This window comes from Mustela nivalis, assembly GCF_964662115.1.
Source record: "Mustela nivalis genome assembly, chromosome: 7".
Classification (NCBI taxonomy): domain Eukaryota; kingdom Metazoa; phylum Chordata; class Mammalia; order Carnivora; family Mustelidae; genus Mustela; species Mustela nivalis.
This window is the reverse complement of record NC_139026.1, coordinates 146,633,990-146,648,265: the sequence shown is the minus strand read 5'-3', so window position 1 is coordinate 146,648,265 and position 14,276 is coordinate 146,633,990. Positions and strand designations below refer to the sequence as shown.

The 14,276-nt window shown below is 52.5% G+C and overlaps 1 protein-coding gene across 6 annotated transcripts in view; it reads right to left on the bottom strand.

Annotated features, from left to right (window-relative positions):
- Window positions 1-2,139: 2,139 nt before the first annotated feature.
- Window positions 2,140-14,276, bottom strand: part of LARP4B (La ribonucleoprotein 4B) — an 88,384-nt gene continuing 76,247 nt past the window's right edge. For all 6 annotated transcript variants that reach the window (XM_082739782.1, XM_082739780.1, XM_082739783.1 and 3 more), the window contains 4 exons: window positions 9,435-9,599; window positions 7,016-7,140; window positions 6,813-6,921; window positions 2,140-5,686 (listed from right to left, as the gene is read on the bottom strand). In XM_082739782.1, the coding sequence (XP_082595908.1) occupies window positions 5,414-5,686; window positions 6,813-6,921; window positions 7,016-7,140; window positions 9,435-9,599 (672 nt within the window). In that variant the 3' untranslated portion in view covers window positions 2,140-5,413. The remainder of the gene's footprint in view (window positions 5,687-6,812; window positions 6,922-7,015; window positions 7,141-9,434; window positions 9,600-14,276) is intronic.

The following is a 14,276-nucleotide window of genomic DNA, read 5'->3' as shown; positions in this document are numbered from 1 at the left end:
TTCCTGAACCGGTCATGAGTTTCAGCAACACAAAGGGCTACTGTGGCTCAAAGGACAGCCTGGGCTGGAGCGAACCCAGGCACTGGCTCCACTGGGGTCACGCACTGACGGCTGCAGCGCCACCTTGTGGCTCGCACACGCCATCACCAGGGCCTGCCATGAAGAGCTGGTCCTCCCCCCACCCCGTGGGCTCGTCGGGGGCCTCCTCTGGTAATGCCACCCTGGGCCCTGCCAGTGCAGCGGAACCCCCCTTGCCTGGTGCCCCACCTGCCCGCTGCAGCGCAGAGCAGGCCGCCGCCGCCCACCCAGCCTCCCGGCACGGGAGCCCAAGACTGGGCTTCTGGTGGGCACCGATGTGCCAGCAGCTCTCCGTGGTGCTTCTGGATGCATGGAGGCGCAGACCTGAGTGGGGGCGCTGCTGCAAGTCCCCCGCCGTTCTGACTTCCCACCGTACCTCCCACCGCCTCCGCAGGGGGGCCAGGAACAGCGTCAAAGGGAATCCCAGACACGCCAGTCTGAGCGCCCTGGCCTCCAGCGGGGCTCCCTGCCCGTCGCACCCTGCAGTGTGAGACCGTCTGCTGGTGGTGCTGCCACCATCGCTTTGGTTCCAGGATTCAGAAAAACACAGGATATCAACGTTGGTGACGGATGTGGCGGCCCACGGAGCAGAATGCAACAATTCCACCTTCTTGGGGGAAGGGACGCCGCGACGCCGCGGTTCAGCCCCTGCACCCTCCCGTGGCCAGCAGCACACGGGCTTTGGCTGGCCTGCGGGCCCAGAGGAGCAGCGCGCAGGGTGAGGCGTGTGTCTCCCCATGCATCTGTGACAAGTGGGGCCAGGGTCGGCAGAGCCGCCACACCGAGCCTTCATCAGCCGATCCTGATGTGTGACTGTCACGTCGGGCCAGAGTTTTGGATGGTCGCCTGGAAGCAGCAAAGCATCTGCCCAGTTCTTTCGAATTCTCTAGGCCCGTGCTGTGCTAAAAAGAATACGTACCCGGTATCCCATCAACCTGACAAACATTTACTGAGCCCAGCCACGCGGCAGACCGTGTACTCCGAACCGGGGATACAGAGGCGACTGGGCTGGGCTCAGTCCCTGCCTTCGGGACGCACACCGAGCGACGGCTGCGGGGAGTTCCGTCAAAGAAGCTCCTGGGGACGTGGCTGAGCGGAAGCCTACGGTGTCAGCAGAGACCAAACTACGGACGGTAAAGGACGGGGTGCCCAGACAACACGCACGCGTCTGTGGGACTCTGCAGGCACCACGGGTGGCAGCACACATCACGGAGAAGAAACGAGGGACACAGAGAAAAGACAGTCTCCGTACGGCCCAGGGAGAATGCGGCCGTGACCCAGACCACACGCGCACGCACGGCCGGCGGTCCCAGGTGGACTGAACGCGCGCACACGCGCTCCCACGCACACACATGATCTTACGCCTACAGAGGAGGAAAATCCTTCATAAACGGCACCAAGACGCTGGGACCACAGAGGAGAATGATAATCAGGAACTGTAAGGTAAGAAGACAAGACAGCTGGCGGGGGTCGAGGAAAGTATCTGTAACACACGCGACAGTCAGCAGCGGGACGGAGCAGGAACACGTCAGCGTGAGCGCGACAACCCCGCAGGAAGAAACGGGAAAAGGAAACCGCTCAGATGAGGGCGAGCAGTCCAGCGCCGTCTACGCAGCCCACCCGTGCGCGCCCCAACTCAGCCACCTCCGGGCCGTGCACCCGCCTGCAGCCCTGGGCGGAGAGTCGGTGACCTTGTTTCCGAGGCTCCGTCTGCCCCAAAAACCACAAAAGCCCCTCCCCAAGAGCTTCGGTGGGAACATCGCACAAGAGACGGGCCGTTTCACACAAGCCATGCAAGACCCCAACACGGGGACCCTCCGCTCCGTGGTCAAACCCGGACTCCGTGCAGGGCTCCCCGGAACGCCTCCAGCCGCACGCCACCCGGGGCCCCTCACGCCGCAGCCGCTCCCGCTCGGAGTGTGCGAGAAGCCGCGACAATCCCACACCGGCTGGGAGGCAACCACTTTCCATTCTCATGTACATGACGGGAAGAGACAAGAATTATTTTTTAAAAAGATGTATTCTTGAAGGAATTTTTAATTTAAAAAAATCAAAAGAAAATTGAACAGTGCCTAAATCTTTATTTTTCATAACCTACATTTTTTCCAAATTAGACAGTTTTACACTGAATGACACAAAAGGAAACTTAAATTATCAATAGTTTACACGTAAGCTTGATTCCAGTCTTAATGAAAAGAAGTAGAACAGAAACAAAGACCCTCCAGAAAGCTTCCGCATTACGTCCCGCTCCGTGGCCTGGCGGCCGCCGGCCCCACCTCCGGCCTGGATTGTCTGCCGCTCCAGGGGACAGGCCCCCAGGCGCACGAGCCGCGACCACAGCCGCCGGCGGCAGGCGCAGACGCGCACCTTCTCCCCCGCGGCTCTGGCAGCACGCCGAACCGGCTCGTACGTGCAAACCGCGCGACCCTGGCCAACTCGGCCGCCTGAAGCGTCCACTGCTGCCCGCTAGTGACAGTCAGTGATGCGGGGACCGGCGGGCCAGACCAGGAACATCGGGACCCCAACTCTTAAAAAGCAACTACTCTACGGAAATTCATGTCTGGTGAAACGGGGCGAGATTCTCCTCCCTCGATTTCCAAATTGCAAGTGTCCCCACACGATTTCACAAGTTACATGTCATTTGTGAGTGCTGTCTGACTCCTCGCCCTGAGACGCTGCGGGGAAAGCAAAGACTTCTGCTTCTACAGACGGACAAAAGCCTCCAACCGCTGGCCGCTCGCGCGGAGCCACCGTCTCCCAGCCGCGTCCCAGCCTCCTCTAGCAGGGCTGCCCTTCCGGGAGTGGAAAGTCTCCCGTGCTCTCTGAACGCTGGTGCTCAGACACGAGAGGCAGCTACTTCGCGGATCATCTTGGCTTCTCGGGGAAGGGTGCTATAAACACCCCCGCAGGCGAGCCGCGACCCTGGACGCCACCGGCGGGGCCGCAGGGCAGCAGCGCGGGGCCGACCGCCAGGCCACGCCGCTCCCGCGCACCAGCCGCCCCCGGGCCTGGTCGGGCCCCGCTGGCGGTCACTACTGGCCACCTTCACCCTGCCTGCGGGGGACGGCTACAGCTGGCGCTAGCAGTGTCAGCTCCACGGGGTCTGCGGACGGGGGGGGGGGGGGGGACGGAGGCAGACTGCGTCCGCTCCCTCCGCCGGCAAAGACCACCGCAGGCAGGACATCTTGGGCCTCACCTTTCCAGCTCTCCTTACAGCACTCGTGGGAGTCGGGGCGTCAGAGGTCAATTAATTCCTGATTTCTTAAGTCCGCAATCCCTCGCCTACAGAAAAAGAAACCCCCTCGCTCCTCTCATGCTAGCACGGTGTGCTGTGGGCACTCGAGTCCTGACGGCTTCTCTGAGGAGACGGTCCCGCGCACCGGGGCGGGCGCCCCTCCAGCAGGGCGAACCGTGCTCGTTCTGATTTTAAGTAGATTATCTTTACCGTCTCCTGAAGCCCCTGCCAGTTTCTGCTTCCTACATTCTGCTTTCACATTAGCTATGATTAGTACGTATTTACAGACTTGTGAGAAGAGCAGGAAAACGTCGGAAGGCTTTGCTAGGACTTTCCATTTCCCTTCTGCAGCAGCAAAGAGGCAGAATCAGACCAACAGACCAGCATCAGAGAAAAAGAAAAACACCTCAACAAATTAAAATAATATTCAAACCACAACATTTAGTTTATCTACATCCAGCTCAATAGCAACATTTATAATATATCAATAATTTTTATCAGATTTTTCTCTGTAGGGTACCTTTTTAATATGTTCTGATTATTTACAACTGTACAAGCAAAGCACACACTCCCAGGTGCACGTATGTAATACAGCATTGACCATCTGCATTTACAGGATTTCCCAACCATCTGAAAAAGGTCAACTGTTGAAGATCTTCGGGTCTATGACAGACGCCACTGCCAGGCCCTGTGCTACAGAGCGTGCGCTCAGCGACACCCGCGGCGGCAGCCCCACCCAACCGAGCGGCTCTGTGACCCACTCGCACCAACCCAGGGGCCAGTCTCCACCAACTCTAAGCTGTCTTATACAAAAGTTAAGGCAAAGTCATTTTCAAGTTTAAATAAAATTCAAGTCTTTAAATATTGGATGGAAATAATGTTTTAAAAAGAACCCTCAGTCTTGTTAAATAACTTTCTGTAGAATAAACTGTATGGTTACATTTAGCAGGAAATGTTTTAATGTCTGCTGCTCAGAATACTTCAAGAAAAAATTTAGGCATTTTAAAACAAAATAATTTATATTTAACTTTATTATGAACTGCTAGCGTGAGTGCATGCGTGGTGTTGAGCGCAGCACTTCCAGAGGGTCACGGAGACCCTCATCTCAGAGGAACGGCGAGCCTCGCCGCCAAGGGCACCGCAGACACCGCTCTCTCACGACTTAAGGAACACTTCCACTGTGTGCCGCCGCGGAGGTCCGGGAAGGCGCCCACGGAGCCGGCTAACGGGGGACAGACGCGGGAGCCACGCCGGCACCCACGCCCACCCCGCAGCTCCCAGGAGCAAGACAACATCAGGGCACATTTTCGCGGGGACACGTCAGTGGGCAACCAGGTTTATGTTTTCATTTCAGTTCTATTCACAATGTGCTTTGACTCTATCTTACACAACAGCCATGTGAGCCAGGAGTGAGCGGCTGGTTACTTGCTTGCAGCACATCAAAACTCAAGGTTTCAGGGCTCTCTTGGGTGCATCTCGCCCAGTAGATCAAAAACGGGCTATACTTTTTTAAAAACAAAAACAAAAACAAAAACAAAAACACTAGCGTCACTTGCTAAGGTTCTGAATGAAGTACAACTCCCATGCCAGCGAGGGCGCGACCGGACCCCATCTCTTCTCCGGGCCACACAGACCGTGTCACCTCCAACCTCCATCCCGGCCGTCCTCAGCCCACGCATCGGTCTGGACATCGCAGAGGAATGCACTTGCTAACCAGTTATTTTAAAAAAAGAAGTAGCATAGTTCCGCTTAATTTAGAAAAACTCACTATATATAGCTTGCATTCATAGCCACATGGAGGCTTAATAAAAATATCAATTTGTTAGGATAAATGCATTTTCTATCCTGAAAAAAATCAGACTTATGCATCACCTCCAGTTAAGCACCAACCTAAAATAAGGTTTATATTAATTAAATCCTGAAAAATAGATTTTTTCAAGAGGGGGGAAATCTGACTCATGGAAGAAAACCACTTGCAGGCACCTCACCGGCCTTGTCTACGCTGCAAGCCCCTAACCAGCGGCTCATTCTTGGCCCCGAGGGGGGCAGTGCTTCGTTGTGACGACCCCAGCTCCTCACAGCCCTCCCAGACCTCGGCGCTCACTGAGGGGACTTGGGAGGGGTGCTCTGTTCTCTGTGTGGACGCTTCCCGGCGGCCGGGGGCGAGGGCCGGCGGCCTGGCGGCCTCCTCTGGTCTTTGGGTGGTCCCGGGTTGGACTTGGGGGCGGGGGGCTCTCTCTCGGCGAGCTTCTTTTCTTCCTTCCCGCAGCCGACGGCGTTGGGCTTCTGTTCTTTCGGCGGCTGCGACGGGGAAGACGGAGGCTCTCTACTCGTCCTCTGACAAATCTCCGCGTAGCTGGGTTTTCGCAATTCCTGGGAACAGACGCAATGCTGGGGTTACGTACACAAAAGGACACCTCCACATGTGTGAGAGTAAGTTCGCTCCTGCTAAGTGAACCAAGTCTTCAGCAGGTGCTCGACTCCACACTCGGAAGTGCTATCACTGGTAAAAGTTCATGAACTTCAATAGGTTTTGTTTCCCGGCAGCACAAGGTTCTCTCTGAGACACTCTCTAGGAACAGCTCATAAAAATGGGTAAAACCAGAAACAGTCCTGAGATATACAGTGCCGACCTCTGTGCCCTCCTGAGTCACACGGAAGCCTAAAAGGTGTGAGAAAAGGTGCCTCTGGAAAGAGCCAGAAGCAGCATCTACTTTCCCTGCCCACGGGTCCTTGCAAACACCGTCACTTTGCACAGCATGGGCTTCCTGGAACCCCCGAAAACCATGCTGCCCATCATTGACCAAGGAGATTCAAATAATGTCTGTGCCCATTTCAAACCAGAGGCTGGTGGTGTGGATTCAGGAAAGGTGAAGACAGAGTTAAAAAACTTTTTAAAAAGTTAATTTTTCAGGTAAGTGGAAGCTTGAAAGCCAAGTCACAGAAGAGAAACTTAGAACTGTCTCACCTCCATAAGCCGTGTACTAACTTAAAAGTAACTGTAATCTACTAACGTTTCCTTTCAAGATGCAACCTTATAGCTGGGCTTTAACTCCCAAATCTAACTGACAAAAGTTCCCCAAATCAGAATAAAAAGGCCGGGTGCACCAAGGGGGAAGGAGGCAGGCAGAGGAGCTGGAGGGAGGCCGTGGGCAGGACGGGGCCGCCCGGCGGGGAGAACGGGCGGGCAGGGCTGGCGTGGCTCCTTCTTGACATCCCTTGGGAGGAGACTTGCCCAAGTGACAAGAATCCATGGAACACGTGGGGCTGCGGACTTGACACTTCGAAAGACAACCTCACTCAACCAGCAGCTAGAGCAGCAGCCCCCACAACCAGCGACAACCGGCGCCCTCGGTGGGAGGTCGACCGCCACACCCAAGGTATTCGGTGCGGAAAGCATGGCACCGACACAGGTGAAAACCCTGCAAGCCAGAGGTCACTGAAAAGCAGTGGACACAGGAAAGGAGCCCCTCCCCGCCGGGGCGGCTGGGACACGTACCGTGGCAGCGCCGTTCACCTGCACCGACTTACTGGCCGTCGCAGTTAGGGCGGAAGGAAGTCTGTCCACACTCGAGGCTTCTCTCTGCTTCTCCACCATCTTGGGATCCCTGTAAAATGCCACCACAGGCGTGACTCTCGCGCTCACCCACGACAGGCAAGGGCAGTCCGAGGGCGCCGAGCGCGGCAGAAGGCAGTACTTACTCCGGCAGCCGGACGGGGGAGGGGGAGCGCCCATAGGCTGCAGACGCGGCACAGGGAGCCGGCACCAAGGGCTCTCTGGGGGTCACTGCGGGAAGCGAGCTCGTGCCTGCATCCGCGTTTAGGCTCTGAAAACCAGGAGGAGGACAGTTGAACTTGAGTAGAGACGCAGCCCTCAGACTTCTCCCTCCGTGAATCAGACACACAAACAAAGGTCCTAGTCTGAATGACAAGCCTTCCCACCTTCCGCCGGTGGGGGGGCATCGGGGTCAGAGCGTGGCCTAGACCAAGCGGGGCAGCAGGAAAACACAGCAGCAGGAGGAAAGAGAGGCCCGCCCGTCCAGAGCGCCCCTTCATGGCTCACGGACCCCTCACCATTTCTGCGACGGGCTCCCCTCGGCCTCCACTTGCATCGCCCATAAGCTGTAAGTATCAAAAGCATCTTATCCCTAACACCCCAGTGCCCGGCACAGCCGGCACATGAGGAGTCTTCAAGTGTCTGCTACATGCGGAGCTCCCGACCGAGTTCCGCACAGCTCCTCGTAACTAAAGCCCCAAAGATCAACCCTTCAATATAGACAAATCAATGTGGGTGCCTCAAGGTGGGTGGCAGGCACCGACAGCTCCCACCCCTGGAAGCAGGTGTATGAACCCCCAGTTTAACAGCTGTGGAAACGGAAGCTGGGAACCTGGACAGGAACCTGTCCTTGGCCGTGGGACATGGCGTGAGCAGCACCCGCGGCACTTGCTCCAGGCAGTGCACCGGGGCGGCGTTCCTCGTGCCGGGTGACGGCCGTGTCACTGCAAGTCCGCACAAGCACAAACAGTGCTTTCTTCCAATGCTACTTTCCAGGAGACCAAAGGTTCCGAGGCGGACTGAGCTGAGAACGCCTGGAGGGAGCAAGGCGAGCGGGACGCACGGTCTGGGCCCTCTGCCCTGGCACCAGGGCCTCCCAAAGCACCAGACTCTTCACGAGTCCATGCTCTGCTGCGGGAGCGGAAAACACCTCCTTTCTGTAAAGCTTCATCGACTCCAGGGGCCTCGCTACGCTGCCGTGCAGACAGCAGCCGGTGTGCGACCCGCTCCCCTCGGGGGCAAGCTGCCAAGCCCCTTCCAGCCGCCTCCCTCACGCAAGCGCCAAGGCAACGGAAAAAGCTGCTGGAGGGGCTTCGGGGAGAAGCTGTGAGTCCCCCGGCAGTGGGATCCAGCTCAGACCTGTTTAAAGTGGCCCTTCTTTCTTTAAAAAAAAAAAAAAATTACACGGAGACTCGAAATGTGAACCATTGCAGCTCCTGCTTTTGAAGCACGTGGAGGCCAGCCTGTTCTCTTCCGTTCCCGCCACCAAGGGGAGTTAAGGCCAGGGGGAATGCTAGAAGTCAAGGTCCCTCCAGCGCGCACACTCTGACATCGATGGAGAAGGCAGCTGTAACCCAGAGACTACGGTCTGAAGGTTTAAGACTTAACACACAAGACATGCCAAGGGCAGCATGTGCTGGTTACTGCCACGCACAGACTCCTGCAGTCCACGCCTCCTCCAAGGTTAAGGACCAGAGCAGTAAGCACGTGGCAGCATGACGGGGACTGGACACGGGGCTTGATGAACCCCTCCCCGAACCCCTGGTACCCTGAGCCTCTGGTTCCCAGAGCTAGTAATGCAAGAGCTCTGTGGTGGTACATCTGCACAGGCTGGTGCAGCTGCAAGGCGGCACCTGCCCCAATCCAGAGGCCTTCCATCAGGGCGCAGGAGGGGACTGCGACTGACCAGGCAGAAGTCTCACACAAGGACGCATGTTACTGTGGCAGCTTGCTGGGTGCCCCACGCCTCTGCCCCGGAGAGAGCTCACGCAGGCACCATGCATCGCTCCCGGCAGCTGCACAGACCGTCCGTCCCTTGGGAGCTGCTACAGAAGGCAGAAGGAGCACTGCAGACTCACGGTCTCTGGCTCACGTAGCTCACCAGGTGCTTACAGAAGCGGGAGAGCAACTAGTGTGGTCGCAGAGCCAACCAATGCCGCCGAGCAGAATTACGGCAGGATGCCTCCAGGCCCCGTGCCGTGGCGTGCATCACTAAAAAGTCTACCCCTTCGGTTGCAACTTAGATTTCTGTTTTACTTTGTGGACTTGTAAATTAAAGGCACGTCCTAAGTAACAACAGAAGTGTGATCTGAACCTTGTGGGGACACGGAGCGTCTGTATGGCACGCGACACCGGTCTACACCTGCCCTTGGTGGGCAGTAAGGGAATGAACAGGGAAGGTCTAGTCACGGGTTCCAGTGTGACCCCGCCAGTGCACACCCACATAGCCTCTGGCCCACCCCCTTCCCTGGAGCTCCCACACACGTCGGCACGGCCCGCAGGAAGAGTGCGGCAGAGCGCCTGCGCCGACTCGGCACCAGGCACACACCGCAGTCCGGAGCTTACCCTTTCTTTCGAGGACCCTAGTAACAAGCTAGACAGCCTGTTTTCAAACAGGTCCTCTGTCTTCAGGTGGCCTGCTGCCCCAGGCAACGGAGGGAAGTTGGACAGTCCTAACTCGAAGCTCGGGGACGGGGGCTTTGGTGGCGTTGGAGACTGAGTTTGACTCCTCTGAAAGAGAACAACACGGTCACGCTGCAGGAGTGCGGGCTGTCCGGACTGCGCCCCGGGGCCCGAGAGCAAGGCGAGCGATGCGTTCCGGCTTCCGCCCGTCTGGGAACAACAGACGTCTCCCGCCACCACAGCACTTCGTCATTTAAGCAAAGGTCATTTATTACGCAGCTGGAACGACCCGGAGCACAGCTAGGAAGCTGAGCCCTCCTGAGGCTGCCGCCGGCTGTACAGAGCTACCTCTCTGGGATGCCGAGACCGTCCGGCTCCCGGGCCACAGACCGGGGCACACGAGCATGCTGAGCAGAGCACAGCACACCGACAGCAGAGGGACAAGTGAGGAAGGCGAATTCAACCCCGGCTGAACACACAGCGGCCTGAGTGCGGCCACGGACCGTATGCATCTCCCAACAAGGACCGTGTAATTACCGCAGAGCCTGTCACCTGACTTACAGAGGAGACAGTGAAAGAAAGAAACAAAAAAATGCCACTCTGTAAAGTTTCTTACATAAGTTTCAGAGCAAAGATTTCCATTAAAAAATAGTTTAAAAGGGGGGCCTGGGTGGCTCAGTCACTTAAGCATCTGCCTTCGCCTCAGGTCATGATCCCACGGTCCTGGTATCGACTCCCCCATCCGGCCCTCTGCTCAGTGGGGAGTCTGCTTCTCCCTCTCCCTCTGCCCCTCCTCCCCTCTCCTGATGGCTCGCTGTCTCACTCTCTCAAATAAATAAATAAAATCTTAAAAAAAAAAAACAGTTTAAGGTGGGGGTGCCTGGGTGGCTCAGTGGGTTAAAGCCTCTGCCTTCAGCTCAGGTCATGATCCCGGGGTCCCGGGATCGAGTCCCGCATCGGGCTCTCTGCTCAGCAGGGAGCCTGCTTCCCTCTCTCTCTCTGCCTGCCTCTCTGCCTACTTGTGATCTCTCTCTGTCAAATAAATAAATAAAATCTTTAAAAAAACAGTTTAAGGTGGGGGTGCCTGGGTGGCTCAGTGAGTTAAAGCCTTTGCCTTCGGCTCAGGTCATGATCCCGGGGTCCTGGGATCAAGCCCGGCATCAGGCTCTCTGCTAGGTGGGGAGCCGGCTTCCCTCCGCCCTCTCTGCCTGCCTCTCTGCCTACCTGTGATCTCTGTCAAATAAATTCTTTAAAAAAAAAAAAAGTTTAAGAAGGGGGAAGGGACTTCAGTTACCTGAAACCTTACTTATTTAAACACTCTATACTTTAAAATCACTATGTAAAAACATGGTATTTGAGGACAGATTTTTATCAGACTTCTTGAGTTTTCTTCACAAAAATATCCAAGAGTAATGTATAAACCCAAGATCCCGAAGCAAGGGATGTTTTTTTATTGAAAAATTATCAGAGCAAGTTGCTTTAACAAGGTAGAGTCATACTGTGAGCATCCAGTTCCTTGGAGAAGATAAGGGACAGCGGGGGACAGTTATCTGGGTGAGGTACAGGCTACTCTGACCGGAAACAAGGCTTTCATGGGGCTCAGGTAGCTTCAAAGGACCAATACTGCCCGGCAGCTTACACCAACAGGAAGAGGATTCCCTACAGAGGCAGAATCTGGAAAGTCCGTTAGCACTCGAGAGATAGCAGGTTAAAGAATGAAAAAGGATCCACGTTGACAAAAATCCCACTGTGTCTTAAGGGAACTCATCCCAAATCACAGAATAAGGTAAGACCACAGCCAGAGATCGAAGCAAAAAAATTAAGTAATATGCTTGACAGAGAACTTAAAATAATGACCATAAAAATGCCCACTGAGCTTGAGAGAAGAAGACATCAGGGAGACCCTTACCCCAGAGAAAAAAAGAGCAAAAACAAAACAAATAAAAAACACACAAAAAACAATCGACCAGAGGTGATGAGCACAATACACAAGACAGAACAGGCTTGATGCAATGAACCGCAGGCTAGAGGAAACAGGAACAAATTAGTGACCTAGAAGATGAAGTAATGGAAAGTAATGAAATTGAACAAAAGAAAGCAAGCATTGTGGAACATAAGGAACACAAGAACAGACACGGGGAACTCAGTGACCCCATCAAACACAGTAACGTTCTTATCAACAGGAGTCCCAGAAGAAGTGAGAAAAGGGACAAAAAGTTTATTTGAGGAAGTAACAACTGAAAACTTCCCTACGCTGGGATCCAGAAGAAAAAAAAAGAACTCCCCTCAAAATCAATAAAAGCAGGCCAACACCAAGACATACTGTAAATTAAACTTGCAAAAAATAGTGATAAAGAAAATGTCTTAAAAGCACCAACACAAATCATTAACTTAAAAAGGAAGACCCGTGAAGTTAGCTGGAGATTCTGCAACAGAAACCTGGCAAAGCACAAGGGAGTGGCATGACATAGTCACTGTGCTGAATGGGAAAAACCTGCATCCAAGAACACTGGATCCAGCAAGGCTGTCATTCAGAATAGGAGACACAAAGGGTTTCCCAGACCAACAAAACCTAAAGAAGTTCATGACCACTAAACCAGCCCTGCAAGAAGTATTAAGGTAACTCTTTGAGGGGAAAAGAAAGACCAAAAATGACAAAGACAGGAAATGATCAGAGAAAATCTCCAGAAACAATGGAATCAGTAATAAAATGGCACTAAATATAGATCTATCAACAACCACTCTGTACGTAAATGGACTAAATGCTCCAATCAAAAGACACAAAGCCTCAAAATAGATTTTAAAAAAAAACAAACTAAGATCCATCTATGGGCTGCCTATGACTCATTTTTGACCCAAAGACACCTCCAGATTGAAAGGGAGGGATGGAGAACCATTTATCCAGGGACACGGCTGTCAAAGAAAACCAGAGTAGCAAGACTTACGACAGACAGTCTAGATTATAAACCAAAGACTGTAAACAGAGAACAGGAGGGCACTGTACCATAGAAAAGGGGACAATCCAACAAAAAAAGACCTAAAAATTGTATTTATGCACCCAACAGGGGAGCACCCAAACATATAAACCTATTAATAACAAACATAAACATATTGGTGTTAACACAAATAAGAGTAGGGGACTTCCACACCCCACTCACAGCAATGGACAGAACATATAAGCAGCAAAGCCACAAGGACACAATGGCTTGGAATGACACAATGGAGCAGATGGACTTAACAGATATATTTAGAACACTTCATTCTAACACAGCAGAGTACACATTCTTTTCAAGTGCACACGGGACATTCTCTAGAACAGACCACACACTGCGTCACAAAGCAGACCTCAACAACTACAAAAAAGACTCAGATCAGACCATGCATCTTTTCAGACTGCAAGGTTAGGAAACTTGAAGTCAACCACAAGAAAAAATCTGAAAGACCACAAATATTTGAAGGTTAAACAACATGCTACTAAACAATGAATGAGTCAATCAGGAAATCAAATAAGAAATTAAAAAACAAAGGGAAACAAACGACAACGAAAATCAAAGCTCCAAAACCTTTGGGACGCAGCACAAGCTGTTCTAGGAGCAAAGTATATATATATAGCACAGGCCTATGTCAAGAAGCAAGAAAAATCTCAAATAAACAATCTCACACCTAGAAGAGGTAGAAAAAGAACAACAAAGCCGAAACCAACCAAAGGAAGGAAATAATAAAGATTAGAGCAGAAAAAAGTGATACAGAAACTAAAGAAAACAACAGAACAGATCAATGAAACCAGGAGCTGGTTCTTTGAAAAAACGAATAAAACTGATAAACCCCTGGCAAGACTTATCAAAAATAAATAAAATCACAAATGAGAGAGAAGAAATAACAGCCAACACCACAGAAATACAGGCAGTAAGAGGATATTATAAAAAAAATTACATGCCAAAAAAATGGGCAACTTGGAAGACATAGATAAGCTCCTAGAAACCTATAATCTACAAAAACTGAAATAAGAAAAAGCAGAAAATTTAAACAGACAAATAACAGGCAAAGAAATTGAATAAGTAATCCAAAAACTCCCAAAAAACAAAAGTCCAGGGCCAAATGGCTTCCCGGGAGAATTCTACCAGCATTACCCTAATTTTAAAATCAGATAAAGACTCCACTAAAAATAAAAAAAGAGAGAAGTTCAGGCATACTTATCCCTGATGAACATAGATGCAACAATTCTCAATAAAGTACTAGCAAACAAAATCCAACAACCCATTAAAAAATCATTCACTACAATCAAGTGGAATTTATTCCTGCCTTCAAGCATGGTTCAATATTCACAAATCAATCAACATGATTTACCACATTAATAAAAGAAAGGATAAAAATCATATGTGAGCAAGCGCCTCGGCCGCTCAGTGGTTAAGCCTCCGCTTTCGGCTCAGGTCATGATCCCAGCGTCCTGGGACCGAGCCCTGCATCGGGCTCCCTTGCTCCACAGGAAGCCTGCTTCTCCCTCTCCCACTGACCCTGCTTGTGTTCCCTCTATCGCTGTTCTCTATGTCCAATAAAGAAAATGCTTACAAATAAAAAACCACATGATCATTTCCGTAGATGCAGACAAAGCACAACATCCAATCATGATAAACCCCCCCAGTAAAGTAGGTACCGAGGAAAAATACCTCCATATATAATAAAGGCCGTCTACGAACAACCCACAGCACCCTCAATGGGGAAGAGGTGAGAGCCTTTCCTGTATGGGCAGCCACACAAGAAGGACGTCTGCTCTCACCACTGTTA